This window comes from Clarias gariepinus, chromosome 5 (assembly GCF_024256425.1).
Source record: "Clarias gariepinus isolate MV-2021 ecotype Netherlands chromosome 5, CGAR_prim_01v2, whole genome shotgun sequence".
Taxonomy (NCBI): domain Eukaryota; kingdom Metazoa; phylum Chordata; class Actinopteri; order Siluriformes; family Clariidae; genus Clarias; species Clarias gariepinus.
The window spans coordinates 6,540,683-6,560,292 of NC_071104.1; the positions used below are offsets into that span (position 1 = coordinate 6,540,683).

The 19,610-nt window shown below is 40.3% G+C and overlaps 1 protein-coding gene across 1 annotated transcript; it reads right to left on the reverse strand.

Moving 5' to 3' along the window:
* Positions 1 to 1,309: 1,309 nt before the first annotated feature.
* Positions 1,310 to 19,120, reverse strand: LOC128523881 (interferon alpha/beta receptor 1b-like). The gene is made up of 7 exons (XM_053496054.1): positions 18,889 to 19,120; positions 12,153 to 12,288; positions 10,158 to 10,348; positions 9,109 to 9,269; positions 7,156 to 7,306; positions 5,217 to 5,374; positions 1,310 to 2,883 (listed from the first exon to the last, which is right to left on the reverse strand). The coding sequence occupies exons 1-7, from the start codon at positions 18,947 to 18,949 to the stop codon at positions 2,539 to 2,541; spliced, it is 1,203 nt and encodes a 400-aa protein (XP_053352029.1). The 5' UTR covers positions 18,950 to 19,120; the 3' UTR covers positions 1,310 to 2,538.
* Between the last annotated feature and the right edge of the window lie 490 nt (positions 19,121 to 19,610).

Consider the following 19,610-nt stretch of genomic DNA (forward strand, 5'->3'; position numbering starts at 1 on the left):
ACATTTCCTGTTTGAAATAAAAAAATTTATTTATATTATTACAAATTTATTGTATATAGTGTATAATAAAAGAAACAAAAGTTTGTATATTGTATATATTGTACAGTACAAGAGGCTATCCTAAAAGTGCAAAACCTTAGACGACCTAGGATCATAACTTTAAAAAATAAACAAATAAATAAATAAAATGATATTTGGAAATCTAACACCTATGAATATAATTCTGTTTTCAATTAAGACACATGTAATGGTACAGCGCTCAAGGTGCAAATCTTTAATGAATAATTCATGTAATGCATGCAATTCTTATATTCAACATAATATTCTTAATTCAACAATATTCTAAAAGGTTTCTTTTATATAAAACGTTAACCGATGCTGATAATTATATTGATTATATTGATTACTATAACTTTTATTGGCACTGTGGTATGGTTGTTAGCACTGTCGCCTCGCACCTCGAGGTCATGGAGTTTGCATGTTCTTCTGCTGCTTCTTGGGTTTCCTCCGGTTTCCTCCCACAGCCCGAAGGCATCTAGATTCGGCTAATTGGCGTACCCGTAGTGTGTGAATGCACGTGTGAATGTTGACTGACGGTTCTACCACGGTCGTAAATCGAGAATAACAATATATAAATATAATGGTGATCACTACAGTCCCTAGTTGGACTACAGAAGTTCCTAGATGGATGGATTAGTTTTATTAGGTATCCTTTAAAATGACTACTATGCACTCTTAGACTCATGGCACAGAATAAACTTCTCCTACTCCTGCGGTCACTAAATAGTAGATGAATGAATGCAAACATAGGGAAAAATTTTAGCAGACTCAATCAAATAATCAAAAACTACTGTTGCAGCTTGGCTTCTATGGTGGATCCTGTGCGGAGGCTTATCCAATCAAGCACATGTCAGTAAACTATTTAGTTTAAGAGAACTTATTAGAACGGGGGGAGGGGGGGATTTCTGACGGGAAAGTATTTAAATTTAATTGACCTTTTTGCTCAGATTGGTGAAGTGATAGCTTGTTACAGAAAAATCATCATCATATTACTTGTTTAATCAGAGCACAGAGGACAGATTATTGACATACTGTAAATGCATGAGAGAATAAAACAGCAGAAGACAAACTGGTTAGCCGACTGTTAGTCACTGAACAGCACTCCACTAATCAACACTCCCTGCTCTAATTAACCAGGCATCACATCTCAACATTCTGTACACAGAGTGATGTAAAGAGTTTATATGTAGACACAGTGAAAAGGTGCCAAGCAGAGGTGAAGAAACGCACACACAGAAAGGAGGCACTCTTTTGCAAATCCTCTACTTTATTTTGCATCGCAAAAGGACCTCAACCCCTAGCAGCTTGGAACAGCGGGAAAATGTGCAGTATGCATTGATTATATTGTCTTGTATGGATATATGTATGTATGTATTTTGAAGAACCTTACATCTGAAACATTTAGTAATCCACATGATAAAATGATTATATATGTACTTGTACAAGTCACTTTGTGTTAAGAGAAGACTCAAGTGCCATACGGCGCTCTAAGACGAAATGTAAGAAATGTAAATAAAACGAATGAATAAAGTAATCTATGAGGTTAATAACATCAGATTCTATAAGAATCATAATCTCAGGAGCCTTTAAAAAACCATCAGACACACCTACAAATATGCAAAACCCTATGAAATATACAAGTATATCACATAACATGTAAAATGTAAAAAAAAAAAAAAAAAAAAAAAAAAAAACATTCATGACATTGTGGCTCCGACAGGTTCAACTGTTTATACAGTACATTAAGAAGCAAACAGTTCCCAACTTCACATTATATATTACCCCTTAAGATCTTTAATGCCAATTTTCTGCCATATGTGCCATTTCCAGTGCGGCACAGAAGTCTGCATCCATCTGCACTTTCGCAGATTTCTTTCTTTTATTTCAGCCCTTAGACGACTTTACAACAGAAGTCAGTAGTACTGGAGTCAGTAGTCGATCAGATTCGGGCTCAGGGATACAGAATCGCTGCACTAATGGAGGAAAATGTTTCTATACAGTTCTGATACATTAAGAAATGTTCATCATTCGACACGAGCGCACTGAAGTCAGAGGCCGTCAGTTAGAGCATCTGCAGTAATTTACATTATATTACATTATGGGGTGCTCTATTATACTTCTGCCTTTTGAATCCAGACTTTTTATCCACGCTGCTTTTTTTTTTTTTTCATCAGTAATGTGTAGATTGATACGAGTAACTGCCGGAAGAAAACATGATGTGTTAAAAAGCAAATCTTTAAACTGTTATGAGAAATCAGTATGGGCGGCTGACTTTTTCTTCCGACTCCATATTAAAAAGATAAAACTAAGTGCTTTCACTGAGAGATCAGCTCACTCTAACCATCCCTCCTAACAGGGGGTTATAGTTTGTGAGTCTTTTTATGTTTCTGCAGGAAGCAGATGCAGAAGACAGATTGCATGGGAAAAAAATTAAACGGACATGAAAGCCGATTCAAGGCCGTTTTGATTTCTGCCAGATCAGACGATCACGTCTTGCACTCCTTCGTCCAGCTCGTCCATTCTTATCGTCTTTCCCAGTTTTTCCATCTTCACTTCTCCAAACTCGCTCTGCCTCTGGCTCTGGCTCGAGCCCTCCATGGAGTGAACACCGGAATCGCAGCTGCTGTGGCGACTGTGCGACCTGATCCCTGGCTCCACGGTCCTGGGTGGCAGGTGGACCTCCAAAATAACCTCGCTGACCTCAGGGACAAAAGGGACCTTGGGGTCAGGAATCAGAAGTTCGGGGCTGTCGCAGCAGATCTCCAGCTCCGACTCCGTGCTCAACAAGTGCGGCGTCTCCGAGCTGCCCGGGTCACACAGGTACTGAAACACAAACATAACGCAGACGAGAAATAAATGCACTGCGAGCACTGAAAGCATTAGTTTACAGCAGGAATGTACCACAACCCCCCCCCCCCCAAAAAAAAAGTAAATAAATTTTTGTATACACTTGTCACAAATAAAACTACTCTGTGATAATTATTTTTAAAAAAAGTCTCCATGTAGACTGTCATGATACCATCACTAGACATGACGCGTCACGTGAAACATGATAAATAAACGCGAAGAACAACAACTCCAACACGAAATCAACAAATAAGCAAATATTGGTCACATGTTCACGTTACTCGAGTGTTATATGGCCGTAAAACTAACTGAAACTGCATTTCCAGGTACTGTAGGTCCTATCGACATTCACATTAAGAACTGTTAAACCCTGAGAGTTCTGATAGGAGGCCAGAGTCCACACCAGCGTCAATTATTAACACGGGTTAAATAAGTTAAATAAACATTATATCACAGAATCAGGCAGAAAATGTCTATACACTTCAGGAAAACGTAAATATTTTAATACTAAATCTATTGCTACACATTAGACATATAGTGTATATCATAATATTATAATGATATTAATGTGGTGGTGATGATATTATTAATATCATGTTAATATAATAGACAATTTTTTTTTTCCTTAAGTGTGTATACATTATTTTGGCTCACACACTCTATACCACATCCTGTATTCAGGGTCGCGGGGACCTGGAGCCTATCCCAGGAGGCTTAAGGTGTGAGGCGGGGTACACCCTGGACAGGATGCCAATTCATCACAGGCCACACACATACACACACTCACACACTCATTCACACACTACACGCAATTTGGGAACGCCAATTAGCCTAATCTACATATCTTTGGACTGTGGGAGGAAACCGGATTGGCTGACTCGGTCTGTACAAAATAAAAAGAAATTCTCCCACAATTAAGAGATTAATCATTTCCCTGGACTTATGATGCTGAATGCCTGGTGCTAAGACTTAAACTCTACTCTTCAGGGATTAAAGTCGTTTTCAAACAGGGCAGGACTTCAGACTGAAAACCGAATTATCCAGCGATTTTACGCAAATCATTAGAAAGTTGGACACGTTTTCAGCTTTTAACTGCACTGAATAAGAAAAGAAAAAAAGAAACTCCAAACAAGATTCAGTCCCTTAAAATAAATAAAGTCTGAACAGTTTCAGGCTAGAGTATGGAAGTGTAACAGTGGCAAAATCCCCCAACCCAAAATAGCATGTTGAATCACATGACCTGAAGAAAAACTCGATCGTTGGTGTCTCTGTGGTTAGCACAGTCGCCTTCCACCTCCAGAGTCCGGGTTCAACTCTCACCCCGGGTCTGTGTTTCAATTACATGTGCACGATGTTTTGGCTGCAATGTTTTTGGTGCACATGGGATGGACGGATGGAACAAAAGCTTTCAATTCGATCTGAATGAATGCATTTATAATGCTTGAAAGTGCACACTTTAAAGTACACTGTGGAACGGAGTGCGGCAATCGGCAATCCATTGCTCTTCCTGTGATATCCTGGATGTGAAGACCGGACTTTGTGGTTGAAAAATGACGAAGACGGTATTTAAAACATATTTTAAAATATTTTTGTAAAGCCATTTGGTAAGACCTTTTTTTTTGTATTGAATTTTAAACGCCTGAATTATATTTTGATTTGAAAAATGCAACCAAAATAATCTGCAGTGAAGAAAACCTTATAAAGCATTATAAATCCTTTAAGGATTCAGATCAAAGTCAAATGCAGAAAAATCTAAACATCTTTTTGTTCAGTTCACGTAATACAACATGCTATTTTGCTCTGAGAAAGGCGTCCCATTAAACCTTAACGACATGTCTGGATTGCTGATCAGATGGAAATCCGTTGTTTTGGTGCAGCCCAAAAAGGGGAACTTTCCCACTCTGCCCTCATCCCTTTGGTTCTGCCGAATCATTTCCTTTAACCTGCCATCATTTACCGACTCTGTAGTTAAAAGAAGAGGTAATAATATCCCCCTACATGCCATGAAGCATCTTAATTACGATCTGCCAATCACGAGTGGGTCTGATCTGAAGCCAATGTGGAGCGTTATAATGACTCGGCGGAGACACGTCCATATGAGTGGGAGGACGCGCCCGGAGGGGACCGTGCAGGTGTGCATAAAAGAGAGAAGGAAATGATGCATGGTATTGTAAGCATTTCAGTTATTTTCATTACACACGTCAGTCTTCGTCCAAACTGATCACCTGCTTGAATCTTAAAAATGAAACCTGTACAAAATTCTGTTGGATTGCAAACATAAAAAAAAGTGTTTTTTTTACCGCTTGTACCTCATGGAAGTGTGCAGGCAGCAGGACCGAGGGATAGAAGGTGCTCTTGACGATCTTTACCACTCGGATGATGAACAAGCAAAGCGCCAGAAACATCAGGAAACACAGCACCAACGACAACAGGAAGTACAGAACAATCTGCCAGTATGGGGTCTGACCTGAAACACAGATTTCACTCGTTACAGGAAATGTTCTCGACAATGAAACAGACGAACGCAAGCGATTGATGTGTATAAAGCTGATACGAACTTGAGTTTTACAGTTAAGACCAGAATTTCAAACTAGAAATCATGTGGGGTTTTTTTTTATATTGTTTTTACTGAAACACGTTTACAGTCTACACGTCTGGATCACGTGCAGTTCAGCTCGAAAACACACAGATCTGCTCTTCTCTCGAATGTTAAACACATAATCCTGGAGCTTCATTCTGGTTTCAGCTGATTGCATGTGTGTGTGTGTGTATAAAGCACACTTTGCGTTAACAGCACTCTGGCACAGTTTGTGTCTGTGAGGTGAGGTTAGGTTAGGTGAGGTTTAGCGTCAGAGCGGCGTAACAAACAGACTGAAAGCTGTAATGACCGATTCCTGACCCTACAGAGGGCTTATGGGTAACAAAACAACATGGATTTTTGTGTTTAAAGTGTGTGTGATGGTGACTGCAGCACGTCTCCTCGTCTAACTTGCACTCTGTACATCTTGCTCCACTTGACACAAGTGCATCGTGGTTAAAGCTACAGAATTATTAATCGAACCCTGGGTCAATATCCTCCTAACATTTACTTAGTTTCATTAATTATTAAGCCCCAAGTGCACGTACTGTATCGAACCATTATACCAAATGTTTTTTTTTTTTAAACGTTGCCATTTGTTTCTACTGTTATAGACTTTATTTCTTTTTTTTATTTTACTTTAAATAATAAAGTTTATAACAGTAGAAACAAATGACGACGTTTAAAAAAATCAGGTCTTATCCTGAAACGTCTCACTTGTCTCACATTTTGCTGGTTTACAGAGACAGAATTGGAGGATTGCTTTCCAAATTTTATGTAAAGGAATTGCAAATACCGAAGTGAATTTACCCATCATGCTAATCATGACTTCTTTTCCATCTTTCTTCTAGTCCAGGTACATACAGTATATATATAATATAATCTCAGATCATTTACTACCAAAGGCATTTATATGATAAGTTTCCTTGACGAATAAAATGCATCACATCCATAAATAGCAGTGTGTTATTATTGCAAAACAGGCATCACACCTAGATAAAGCCAGGGCGTCGTGGCACTCCCACGTTCCACTATGATGACTGTATAATGCACGGACCTTATGACACAAGTGCAATCCTTACACAATAGGATGATACTGATGATACTGTTAATGTACCAGAGGGCTTGAAAAAAATAAGGCACAATTACTGTTTCAACTTAAAACTAAAAAAAGTTTATATTTAAAGGTTCATCTTCCTCGGGCTTAAAGGTTTCTGTATCTGTAGAGTTTGACCTGAGGGAATGGTTGTGTTTGGAGCAAAACAAGTCCCTCAGGAGGTGAACTAATCATGTGGTGTGTTTTGGCCGTTTCAGATCGGTTTCTAAACAAACTGCGGCAAAAAAACTGTTTTAAATCTAGTCATTTATTTATTAATGTATTGCTCAATCTGTTTGAGCAAGATTTTATACCTAGAAATGAACCTTTCCAAAGGTTTGTTCACCTTCCCCTCTCGTCTCTACCTGTCCGGCACTGGTCTGTAAACTCGTCCACACAGCAAACAAATCCAAAGTCTACGATGTTTAACAAGCGCGGTTAAAAAGAAGGGGAGAATATGGGATCCTTGCCCTCCTGCCCTTATAACAACATTCCGTGTATTGCTTTGTTAAAAACAAAGTAACAATGAAACCCTACGTCCATTAGCCTTTCTATACTTGCGGTACGGACTTACCGTCGGTCTGAGTGCAGTAGGTGGGACTGAAAACACTCTGCTTCCTGTAATAGTCATCCAAAGACTTGACTCTCACACAGTACCAAGTCCAGCTCTCCAGATCGGGCAGGATCACCAGATTATTGGTCGTCGTTATGTTGTTATGAGGCTTCTGTAGGGACAGAGACGGAGGCGAAGCGAAAGTGAGACAGAGAGAAATCTCAGAGACCTGATGGATTATTTTGGACCTTAGCAGGACACGATGCAGGACCACTCGAGGGTTTAAAAATAGAAAAGAGCCTGAATGAGTCTCAAAGTGCGATTAATTATCTTATTACTCTGTTTATTAACAAGGCATGGAGATAAACTGGTTTCCAAACCGCAATCCAGCTCGGGGAGGCTCAGGGAAATAAAAAACATGTGACACAAGCTATAAGGATCATGTTACGCCAGATAAGCGAGCTGATTAGACAGAGACCAGGAAATCTTTTTAGAGGATTAAATACACAAAAGAAAATTAAATGATGTTTGTAATACAGTACCTGTAATTTCAGCATTAATACACACTCGCAGGCACATTATTAGGAACACTGGGAAGAGTCCCCTCACCCACCCAACTCCCCCGCCGGGCACGGTTTCCACGGGATGTTAGAAGCATTTCTTTGGTACTCTGGTCTGTGTAAACATGATCAAAATACCAGAGAAATTTCTGAAGAAATTTTTCCAGTTGCGCCTTAATGCTTTGAATCTCCCACTGTACCGAACCCTGGGGGCGGATTATTCCATTTATATTCTACGGGTGCAGAAACGGACATCCTTACTGATACAGTCAGGAACATGTTGAAATGTGTCGACGTGTCAGCATCGCATGTAACGCTATGGATTACACTTATGTCAAGGTACGGGCCGTATTTCTTTGGTTCGGATTGCTTCATCATACTGAGAGTCATCACAGAATATTCGGGGCCTCTTTCGAGTGAATCATACTGTATTTAACTGATAATATATATGATGGAATTATACACCTTTCAGATCAGCGTGAATACTTGTGGAATTTAATTATCTAAAGATTGCTACAGTTTTATTGATTCCAACGAAGACATTCCCACATCGTTACTGTACACCACCTCCACCAATCCACCTTCTGACCCTACGCTCATCAGATTCATCAGACCGGACGATGTCTTAAAACCGTCCCGTTTTGGTGATCCTGTGCTCGCTGCAGTCTCAGCTCGGCTCAGCTCGTCTCAGCTAGGCTCGTCTCAGCCTCCTACTGTTGCAGGTCGTCTGACTCGGGTGTCGACATGTGAGCTGCTCACCACAATAACTGTACAGGGTGGGAATCTGAGTTACTGTAGCCTGTGTGTCATCTCAAAACAGCCTGTTACTCTCAGGGTGTTCCCGCCTGCTGCTCACTGAGGGTTTTTACCCGACTCCCCCGTACTGTGTAAACTCCAGAGTATGTAATCTCATGAGATTATAATACTAACAGTAATAATCATACCAGCACTAATCAAACTGGCACCAACAATCATTCCAGGGCCAAACATCACAGAGATGACGATGGTTTATGTGAACGCTACCCAGAGCTGCTGGAGCTAAACCCACATGACCTGTAACACTCACATTTAATTCTGATTAGAGTTTGTACTCAAAGTAGATCTGATTAAATAATCCGAGCCATTTCTAAACGTGACGGGTGGTGGTGGTTGTGTCGCAGAAAGTAAAAACAAAAGAGGAAACAAAAGAAAAGAAAAAAAAAAACCAGGGTGCAGCTGTGCGTGTTTTGAAGGTTGCGGTCAGGGTGTAGAGATGGGGGGATTATTTATTGAAATCATATTTGAGAAGTGAAAGAATCAAAAGGCCAATGATACAGAAAAAACACTAATCCTCAGCATGACCTCCACTGTGTGTTCACCTGAAACATGGGAGTGATCAGTGTGTGTGTGTGTGTGTGTGTGTGTGTGTGTGTACCTCTGTTAGAGGACTCCTTTTCCAGTACTCTATAAGGTAGTACATGTTAGGAAGGTATTCCTTCATGGAGCTGTTCTTGATGGTCAGTGGGTCTGTGATGGTAACCTGCAGCAGGCCACTGACGGGCGTGACGTTGAGCGCGGAGGGCGGCCCGATGGCAGCTGTGTGGGTTCAGAGATAAGGTTACGTTCTGTCAGCTATTAGTGTGAACAGAGACACAGTAATGCAGCGGGTTAAACAGCAAAAGAGCGTATGAAATTAGAGCTGGGATTTCCAGGTTTTAGTTTATAAACCCCAGAAATCCTTATTAAACAATGGACGGCGAAATAAAGCTGATGCCTGGGGTTTATTAACGATACGAAATTATATTTGCAGACGTGTGCTTTATATTTCAAAAGTAAAGGCTGCACAGGACACTCAGGGACTCTGTTACACAACCACAGGATTAACGAACCCATAAAGATCCACGTCTACAGGTCTCTGACTCATTTACACACTGGCACACACACGCACAGGTTTGTTAAAATAAATATATATATATATATATATATATATATATATATATATATATAAAGACAATTAAATCTAAAGCAAGACAATTAAATCTAAAATAAGACACCACACCTTAAAAAAAAAAAAAAAGACAATAAGGATGTTGAGAGTGAGAGAGATTACGCAGCACAATGAATCTGCTGATGATTTCATTTTCAGCTCACTTTGTTGTCGTATGAGGTTATTTTATGTCAAAATCACTTGGCAGAAGAAAGAATTAGTCCTTCATCTAGAAAGTCAGAGTCACTAAACCAGTTTTATATTGTGCCAAGTGTGTGTGTGTGTGTGTGTGTGTCATCCAGTCAGAGTGTCCTTGGTGTACTTCTAGTTCAAACACCAGGAAGATCCCTGATAAAGGGCTGAGACTGACGAACAGATCATCTGCAGGAACTGACATGTTGAAGTTGAAGCTGATTAACATGACATTTCATTTGTAATCTACATCGCTGAAGCCTCGTGCCGATTCTTCTCTCTGAAACGAACGAGTAAAGTCTTACCATCTTGGTCAGGGCAGAACTCCGTCTTCACCCAGGACGAAGCGTTTTTCCCGCTCTGAGCCCTCACGCGCAGCACCCACATGCCCAGATAGTGCAGATCTACCGAGGTAAAATCGCAGACGCGCTCGGACGTCGACTCGCACACAGACGTCCAGTTCTGCTTGTTCTTCGGCCTTTTCAATTTGAACTTCCTGGAAATTTTGCGATAAGAAGGAAAAAAAATTTAAAAAACACACTGATTCACAATGGCACACAGATTTCTAGTGATATTTACTAAACACAGTCATCAATAAGAAAAAGATGAAGACTAGCCAGCTATAGGTTAGCGGTAAGCCGCGAGCAGCTACTAAAGACAAACAGAGCGACTGATTTATTTACACACGCTTCACGGAGAAAAGAAATGCGCGGAGCATGCTGACTCTTACACACTTACACTAGGGATTACTCCCGGGAAGTGTGTGTGGTGCGGGCAACCCGTCAAAAAGCTGCTGGGAAAAATCAGCACGTATAAAGTTCGCAGTCTCACAGCACTTGGACTGAAACTCGCCCGGCTTTAGTGTCGTTTTGAAGTCATTTTAAGTTCAATCAATCAGCAATTTTCAAGTCGTTCCAGTCCACCTTGACTCGCACAGTCCTGACAGGAATTTTCATGAGGGACTGGAATGACGTTCGACTTGCAAATTGGACATGTCCATGTTGGTCCCGTACAGCCTGACCAGGTTTCTGTGTGGGATGGGTTTTCGAAGGTGCGCAGCCAGTGTTAGAGATTTAACAATCAAATCTATCTGCATCCTGAGCGATCTAAAGCAAGCTGCGCGCGGGCACATCCGTCTCCACGAGTTAAGAGGGCGTTTCGTTTGTTTTTCAGTTTTTATTAGACACACGCCACTCCTTAACTTACTCAGGCTTTGTAAATATTTAGAACTTGATCAGGTTCCTATGCCTAGAAAACACCCCACTCAGTCTGCTTCCTGACTCCTGATGTGACAGTAAAACGTCCCGTAGTCTGGGTGGACATCCAAACAGCTCCAGTCCGCCTTCATGTCTCCACGTCTCTCCATGTCTCTTATCGGACACTCTGTGCTCCTTTAGACGTTGGGCTTGTACAGTATGAGACACAGGGCACCTGGCCAAGAGCTTAATCACGCTCTCTTTGTTGATAATAAACAGAGATCTTCACACATCACACCTGTGTGTGTTGTCTCTCCCGGATGATCAGACCCGGCAGCGGACACAACAAGCAAAAATTCTTCTTCTTTTTTTTTTATACTTTATCCTAAAGCTTAATTTGGACAAAAAGGTATAAAAAATTACCTTCTTCGTAAATAAGAAGTAATTTGAGATTCAACTAAATAATTCTAATATTTAAAACAATCTAGGATCGAGTGATTATTTTTTTTAATTGAGTTTTTAAGAGTTGAGCGTCATTTCCTTCGGTTTTCACTGGATGAAGATTGTAAATTCCAAGCTGCTCTGGTATAACATTTATTAATATTATAATAAATAAACAATTGCACGCATGTATGGAAAAGTTTTACATAACCCCTAAACGTGCTAAGCTGTGGCGCTGTTTAACATTTCAGTAATGTGAAGTGAATCTAACATGATTATGATTTCATTCATGCAGCATGGACATTACTGACTTTATAACGCAAACAAATTGAATTTTAAAACATCTTAAAAGATAAACCATACAACGCCGGCTGTATGACGTAATCCCAGCCCTTTGACATCTCAATGACATTCGTAATCAGTGAATAGCTCTTTTGTCACGTTTCCAAGCTATTTAGAGCCACAAGCGTGCGCGGCGTGTTAGCGCTCTTATCAGGCGTGTTTTTCTTTCCTGCGGTAAAGTAATATCACGGCCTCAGCGTCAGACAATGGACTGCCTGTTAGCGTTATTAAAAGTGTTTATAAAGCAAATCATATATGATAATGTAAAAAAAACACACACAGGAGCTATTAATTAGATGCAGTGTTCAGATATCATCTTACGCTATGTACTGTGCGGTGAAAGTCACGTTGCTTGCGCTGTCTGGAGTCAGATCTGGATCCCATCGCCATTTCAGCACGTAGTTCATATTCAGCGCGTGAAGGGTGACGTTCTGTGGGACGGGTAATACAGCACACACTGCGGAGACACACACATCGGAGGTTACCATAAGAAGAGTGTTCAAGTCAAACCAGGACTTTTGGTCGTGCAGAATAACAGAAGACAGTCCTGAGAGTAAAAACTCCCTTTATCTCTCGATATAATCCCCTGATACACTAATGCACTTATCCTTAAAAAAACGTTTAAATGTTTTACTGAAGGCTAAGAGTCTCATCACCGTACTGCACTTAAAGTCTTCAGTAAATGTCCATCACTTTTATGTCTTCATTCACCAAGAATATGATCTCAAGTCCCTGGTTGACTTGAACACCAAAAAAAAGGTATTTCAAATGACTTTAAGTATCAAAAAAACGAATTAAAATCAATAATTATACAAAAACACTAAGTTGTGCAACTAAACTTTCAGAACTAAAAGTTTGAAATCTACAGCTCGGGCATATCATGAGCCTTTACTGACTTCTTATTGGAATGTTTTGTGATGACATTTAGGATGCAAAAATCCATGGACAGGAACAAGAGTCCATACGTTGTGTTTTAAGTCAATATTTTCATCAGAGTGTAAATGTCTCTCTGGTGGACGTGTGTGCACACTAGTCTTTAAAGGAGCATGTGATCGCAATGAAGAAAGGTAAGCAAGCTAACTGTTTGCGTCTCCTCCTGCTTTGTGGGTGACGTAAGCACTTCTTCCTCATCTGTGTTTACTGGCGGCTTGTATCCGGCAGCGCACTGTGGCACGCCAAACAAATAAGTGTGTAAAAACATAACGCAAGCTTTTAAAATTAATTTGCGGCAGAACATTTTGCTTCAATCATTTTTTGTAATCAAATTACTCGAGGAATCGTTTCAGCCCTACGTGAGAGTGAGGACAATTCCTCCCCAGTTATAATAAACAATGAGCTTGGATCACTAAATTAATTAATGAATTAATAAAAATAATAACAATTGTGATGACATGACAACATTGCAACAAGTTGAAAGACTTTGGGAATTGAAGGAACGCTCCGTTGCAGTTTTCCGTGTTGACATTTTGAGCAGCAACAAAATGTCTTAACATCAGAGACAAATAAACAAAACAAAAGAAAAGAACGATCAGCAGTAGATACATTTCATGCCGCTTCCTCTTGCACCCTGACACACAAACACACAAACACACACACACACACACACTTGCTGCACAGGAAATGAAATCTTACCTGCACTGATATACACCCAAATGTTTGTCATTTACTTCTCATTTCCATTCAGCCATATGATGAGATATTTACTTACATTTGCTTAAAAGCATTAGACAATGTCGAATAATCATGACATTAACTCTTATTTAAAAAACTATTTTAATTACTCTTTTTAGAAATATATGTTGCCCAATATGAAAAATCAATATATAGATATATTCCTTTACATTTATTTAAAAATGGTATTTTTGCTTTATTTATATTCCGTGCAATATCTGTGTGTTAGATAGTGGCTGAACGGTCGCAGAGAAAAACATTTAACTAATGCAAAAGCAAAAATTTGTTGTTGTTTAGGTGCCAGGGACTTACAAGGCTACAAGAAGAAGAAGTGGGGAAATATCAGGCATTTTCCATCAGCCTGTAGTTCCCCTCCTGCCTGACTCGCAGTGACACTCTGACTGACGTTACAGAAGCCCTTCACACGCGCACACACTCCTGAGATTAAATCATTAGAACTCCAATGATTTGTTATAGTGGCCCTAATCATCTTGTTTCAGACCCACTCGCCCTTTCCCACTCTCTCTCTCTAAAGGAGAAAATCATCTCTGCATGAATTTCAATTAGATGTTTAACATCTCGGAGCGGCACGATGGCGTAGTGGATCCTCCAGGATCTGGGTTCGTTTCCCGTCTCTGTGTGCATGGAGTTTGCGTGTTCTCCCCGTGCTTGGTGGGTTTCCTCCGGGTACTCCGGTTTCCTCCCACAAAAGTCTAAAGACATGCAGATTAGGCTAATTTGCGTTCCCTGATCGCCCGTAGTGTGAATGTTTTGTGCCTTGTGATGGATTGGAACCCAGTCCAGGGTGTATCCCGTCTCGTGCCCTAAGTCTCCTGGGATAGGCTCCAGGCCCCCCGCAACCCTGAATACAGGATAAAGCCGTATAGATGAGTGAGTGAGTGAGTGAGTGAGTAACATTCCTTTGAAGTCTGAAGCATTTGCTGTTATTTTTTTTTGTTTTATATTTTTTTACATTAAATAAGGACAGGGACAATCGGACCAGGTTGTTAGAAAGCTGAGGTCGGAAAGCATGAAAAAAAGCAGTACTATGGTCTAGAGTTAAATAGGGAAGTTCATTTCTGCAAATGTAAGAATATAGACTTCTGCATAGCACATGACACTCTGCACATGACACTCCGTGCTGTTAGTCTCTGTATGTAATTAGTCTCCAGATTACACCCATGTATTTAATTAGTTAAATCCATGGCAGTAATATGGAGACTAAATTAAAGCACTTAACATGTGTGTGAACTGAAACAGACCTGTTACTCATTGTGTCATTTAATTTTGCATATTCCCGTTTCATAAAGGATGAGAATTTTCCATCCTCGACACGATGTTCTGCACGTGCTCATATCTAATATTTTCTATTCCTACAACACAATATTGTTTTCGCCGTTATTATCAGTCTGTGTGTGTGCGCGCTTGTTTAATGTGTGTGAATGTCTATTACAGAGAATTTAACAAACTTGTGTGTTGGTTTCTTGTACTGTAATTCTACACAAGTTTTCCAACCACACCTAAGGACTCCAGTGTGTGTATGAATGTGGCTTCAAGAAAGAAACAGGAAAATGTCAAGCCAGGCAAATAAACACTGTCAGCAGCAGAAAGCAGAACTGAACATATTTTTGGCGTCGAAGCTGCGGGAGACCGAAACGTCACGCCTAGACAACAGAAAGGATGCTGACCTTTTAACGCATGCAAAAAACAAAAGAGCAATACGTTGCATCCAGTAAGGAAGAGTTGTGTTTGTTCATCTCGTGACTCTGTGTTTGAGGTTACATCCTCCCCTAAGGATATGGTGGTGCTCTCTGTGGGTTTGGCAGGCTGCTTTAATTGCAACGTGCAGCAGCACACAGGATGTACCTTCTCACGCAAACCCCCTGATATACACATCCTCATCAGCCTTAAAACTCCGACCACTAACACTGACTGTGAAGAAAATAACACTGATTATCTCGATACAATAGCACAGTCAAACCTTGGATTGCGAGCATAATTCATTCTGGAAGCATGCTTGTACAGTATAACAAAACACTCGTATATCAAAACAAGCTCATTTTGAGGATTAACCACAAGTTCTCAATGGGATTAAGATCTGGGGAGTTTCCAGGCCATGGACCCAAAATTTCAACCTTTTGGTCCCCGAGCCACCAAGTTATCACTTTTGCCTTATGGCACGGTGCTCTATTGTGCTGGAAAATGCATTGTTCTTCACCAAACTGTTGTTGGATTGTTGGAAGAAGTTGCTGTTGGAGGGTGTTTTGGTACCATTCTTTGGTACCATTCTGTGTTTTTGGGCAAAACTGTGAATGAGCCCACTCGCTTGGATGAGAAGTAACCCCACACATGAATGGTCTCAGGATGCTTTACTGTTGGCATGACCCAGAACAAGCCTTTTTCCAGATGTCCCAAACAATGAAGAGGCTTCATCGGAGAATATGAATTTGCCCCAGTCCTCAGCAGTCCATTCACCATACTTTCTGCAGAAGATCAATCTGTCCCTGGTGGTTTTTTTGGGGGGAGAGAAGTGGCTCCTTCACTGCCTTTCTTGACACCAGGTCAGCTTCCAAAAGTCTTCGCTTCGCTGTGCGTGCAGATGCGCTCACACCTGCCTGCTGCCATTCCTGAGCAAGCTCTGCACTGGTGGCACTCCGATCCCGCAGCTGAATCCTCTTTAGGAGACGATCCTGGCGCTTGCTGGACTTTCTTGGACACCCTGAAGCCTTCTTAACAAGAATTGAACCTCTTTCCTTGAAGTTCTTGATGTTCCTATAAATTGTTGATTTAGGTACAATCTTAGTAGCCACAATATCCTTGCCTGTGAAGCCATTTTTATGCAACGCAATGATGGCTGCACGCGTTTGTTTGCAGGTCACCATGGTCAACAATGGAAGAACAATGATTTTAAGCATCACCCTCCTTTTAACATGTCAAGTCTGCCATTCTAACCCAATCAGCCTGACATAATGATCTCCAGCCTTGTGCTCGTCAACATTCTCACCTGAGTTAACAAGACGATTACTGAAATGATCTCAGCAGGTCCTTTAATGACAGCAATGAAATGCAGTGGAAAGGTTTTTTTGGGATTAACTTAATTTTCATGGCAAAGAAGGACTATGCAATTCATCTGATCACTCTTCATAAAATTCTGGAGTATATGCAAATTGCTATTATAAAAACTTAAGCAGCAACTTTTCCAATTTCCAATATTTACGTAATTCTCAAAACTTTTGGCCACGACTGTACACACACACAGACACACACAGAATCACAGATTCATCTCCCGCACTGCTACAGACTTTTTCACTTATTTTACTGCATGGATGCCGTTGTTGCAGTACAGTTACTAAAGAAGTCACTACACTTGGACACAAAATAATAATCATTTTTTAAAAATGCTTTATGTGCACACACACACGTGGTCACAGTGTGACCTACATGTGTGAAGTTGAAACTATTTATGTGCAAGTGTAACTATTTAAGTGACTCTGATATGAGCCAAATTGTAAAGTCTAGACCACTAGGTCAGAGCAGCTCGAAAAAAACTGCTGGGACGTTCCTGGTCTGCAGTGGTCAAAAAGTGGCGCTTTTCGAATTTTAATGTATTATTTTGTTTTCAAATTTCAATTTGTTCTTTTGCTGTCAGTTTTGTTTTGTTTTAGGATTTGTTATTTTATTCTAAAATTTCAATTCGTTTTGTTTTCGAATTTGTGTTTTTTCAGTTTTGTTACTTTGTTTTCAATTTTGTTACTTTGTTTTTTAATTAGTTATTTGGTTTTAGAATTTAAATGAGTTATTTTGTGGGATTTGTTATTTTGTTTTCGAATTTCAATTTATTTTATTTTTGGTATTGTTATTTTGTTTTTAAATTTCAATTTGTTATTTAGTTTTTTTTTCGAATTTCAATTTGTTATTTTATTGTGGGTTTTGTTATTTTGTTTTCGAATTTTTAATTGTTATTTACAGGAGAGTTGAATTTGGTTGCAAAAAAATTAAAACACAAGTGCGGTATAGAGCACAAGAGGTAAAGGTGAGCTGAAAAAAAAATATGTTTGTGATTTATTCTGTAGCAACCAGACAAGATTTCTAGCACACTTGACGGAGTTCTCTATTATTTATCTTTATCTTTCTCCATCTGAACACTCGTCAGACCCATGTTAGGAAAAATACTCCATAAAAGTGTGTTGATCACATAAATAAAATGAGTCGTGATTCTCTTGAGAAATTGATGGAAAAGTGTGCAGAAAACACCTGGGGCACAAACCACAGACAAACCTGGTTGTGATGCTAACCAGCTGCATCCAGCAAAATAAACCCTAGGTGTGTGTAAATGCAGTGTCTGATCAATTCACTATTAACACATGAGAGTATAAAAGCAGCTGTGCTAATGCAAATATTAACAAATGTAGAGATGGAGAGATGTATTAGTGTGTGCAGTGTGTGATACATTTGATCAGTAAACTGATATACTGCACAGAGAAGTGTCGTGTCTGTGTCGTGATCATCATCTACTGTAGAGGGAATATAACTGGAGGAACACGAGATCCGTGTGGGATAAGGCGGCAAGAGTTTTACTAAACTATAATAATGCTGGGGACTTTTAGACAAAGTCACAAACTGGTTTTGGTTATCAGTTTTATTATCAAAGCAGTGATAGGTTTGGGTTAGAATCTGAAACAGACCAGGTGTTGGACCTTAAACTTAACCTGCTGCCCAGTGTAAGGTACAGAGTTACAATCATGGTGACCTGAGGAGTGTGTGTGTGTGTGTGTGTGTGTTCTGGATGTGTGAAGTCCAGTGGAAAGTCTTCTGCTGTGATAAAACTATTCTATCTATGTATCCATCCACTCAAGGAGGAGGAAACCGGAGCATGGGGAGGAAACCCACCAAGCACGAAGAGAACATGACAACTCCATGCACACACACACACACACACACACACACAACCCGAGTTGGAAATCGAACCCGGACCACGGTTCAGTGGGTCAGGCGACGGTGGTACCCACTACGCCACCATGCCGCCTATTCGGAAATTACAGCCGTAAAATCAATCAATCCACATTTCCACAGGGTCAAAAGTAATGGAACAGATAACTGATAAGATGTTTGATGTTTATATACACTGTGTGTGTGTGTATATTATATATATAGTGGACTCAGGACTCAGTTGTGAGTCCTGTAGCAGTGTAAGTTACACCAGTGTTCCCAGTAAAACCACTAGACAGATGACTTAAAGCCACACAGCTGATCAGGTCTCATTATTTATTTAATATTGAGTCTAAATCCACCACTAAGTTTGCACTTTCATGATTTTTTAAAACACAGTTAACTCATGATGATGATGATGATGAAGAGTATAAATGATCTAAGTGCGTGGACTTACCCCCTGCGGAAACGCACAGCAAGACAACAACAACACGCAGCACAGCACCGAGCAGCGTCATGTTCACTCCGGATTAAAGTCTCCAGCTGCTTTAATCTCTACCTGTAGCCGAACATCTAAGCTCAGAGCTCGACCTGTGCACTATTGAACACCGACACCCCGTCCGATCACTCGCAAATTTTAATCTCGACCTCCAGTAAATTTTTTCCCCATCCGCATTCCGACCGAGCTCGCTCCCTGCCTTCTGATTGGTCCGTGAGTACCACGGCCAAAATGGCGGACACACGTCACTCAGCAGCGCCTAGCCAATACCTGCAAAGAGGGGGCGGGGATTGGTCTTGAACGCGGGTGATGAAAACACGAGCGTCGACTCAAGGTGTGTTCTGTTTATGAGCGCGGACAGACCTGCTTATACTGTACTATCCTGCGCCCCCTGCCGGCACAAATAAACCGCCGCATTCGACTTCCCGCACGCGGTCTCAGCTTAGCACGTGCTCGGCACGTGATGTCAAACCAACATGTCTGCTTTCACAGAAAGTTTCAATAATAATAATAATAATGCTGTAATACAGAGTCAGCTAAAAAAAATGTATTCACACTTCAGAAAAAGAAAAACTATGTGTAAAAATTTAAATACTAAATGTATTGCTATACATTATATATTGATATCTGATTATTTGGAAGTCATAAGTGTTTAATTTAACCTGCAATTAACAAAAAGG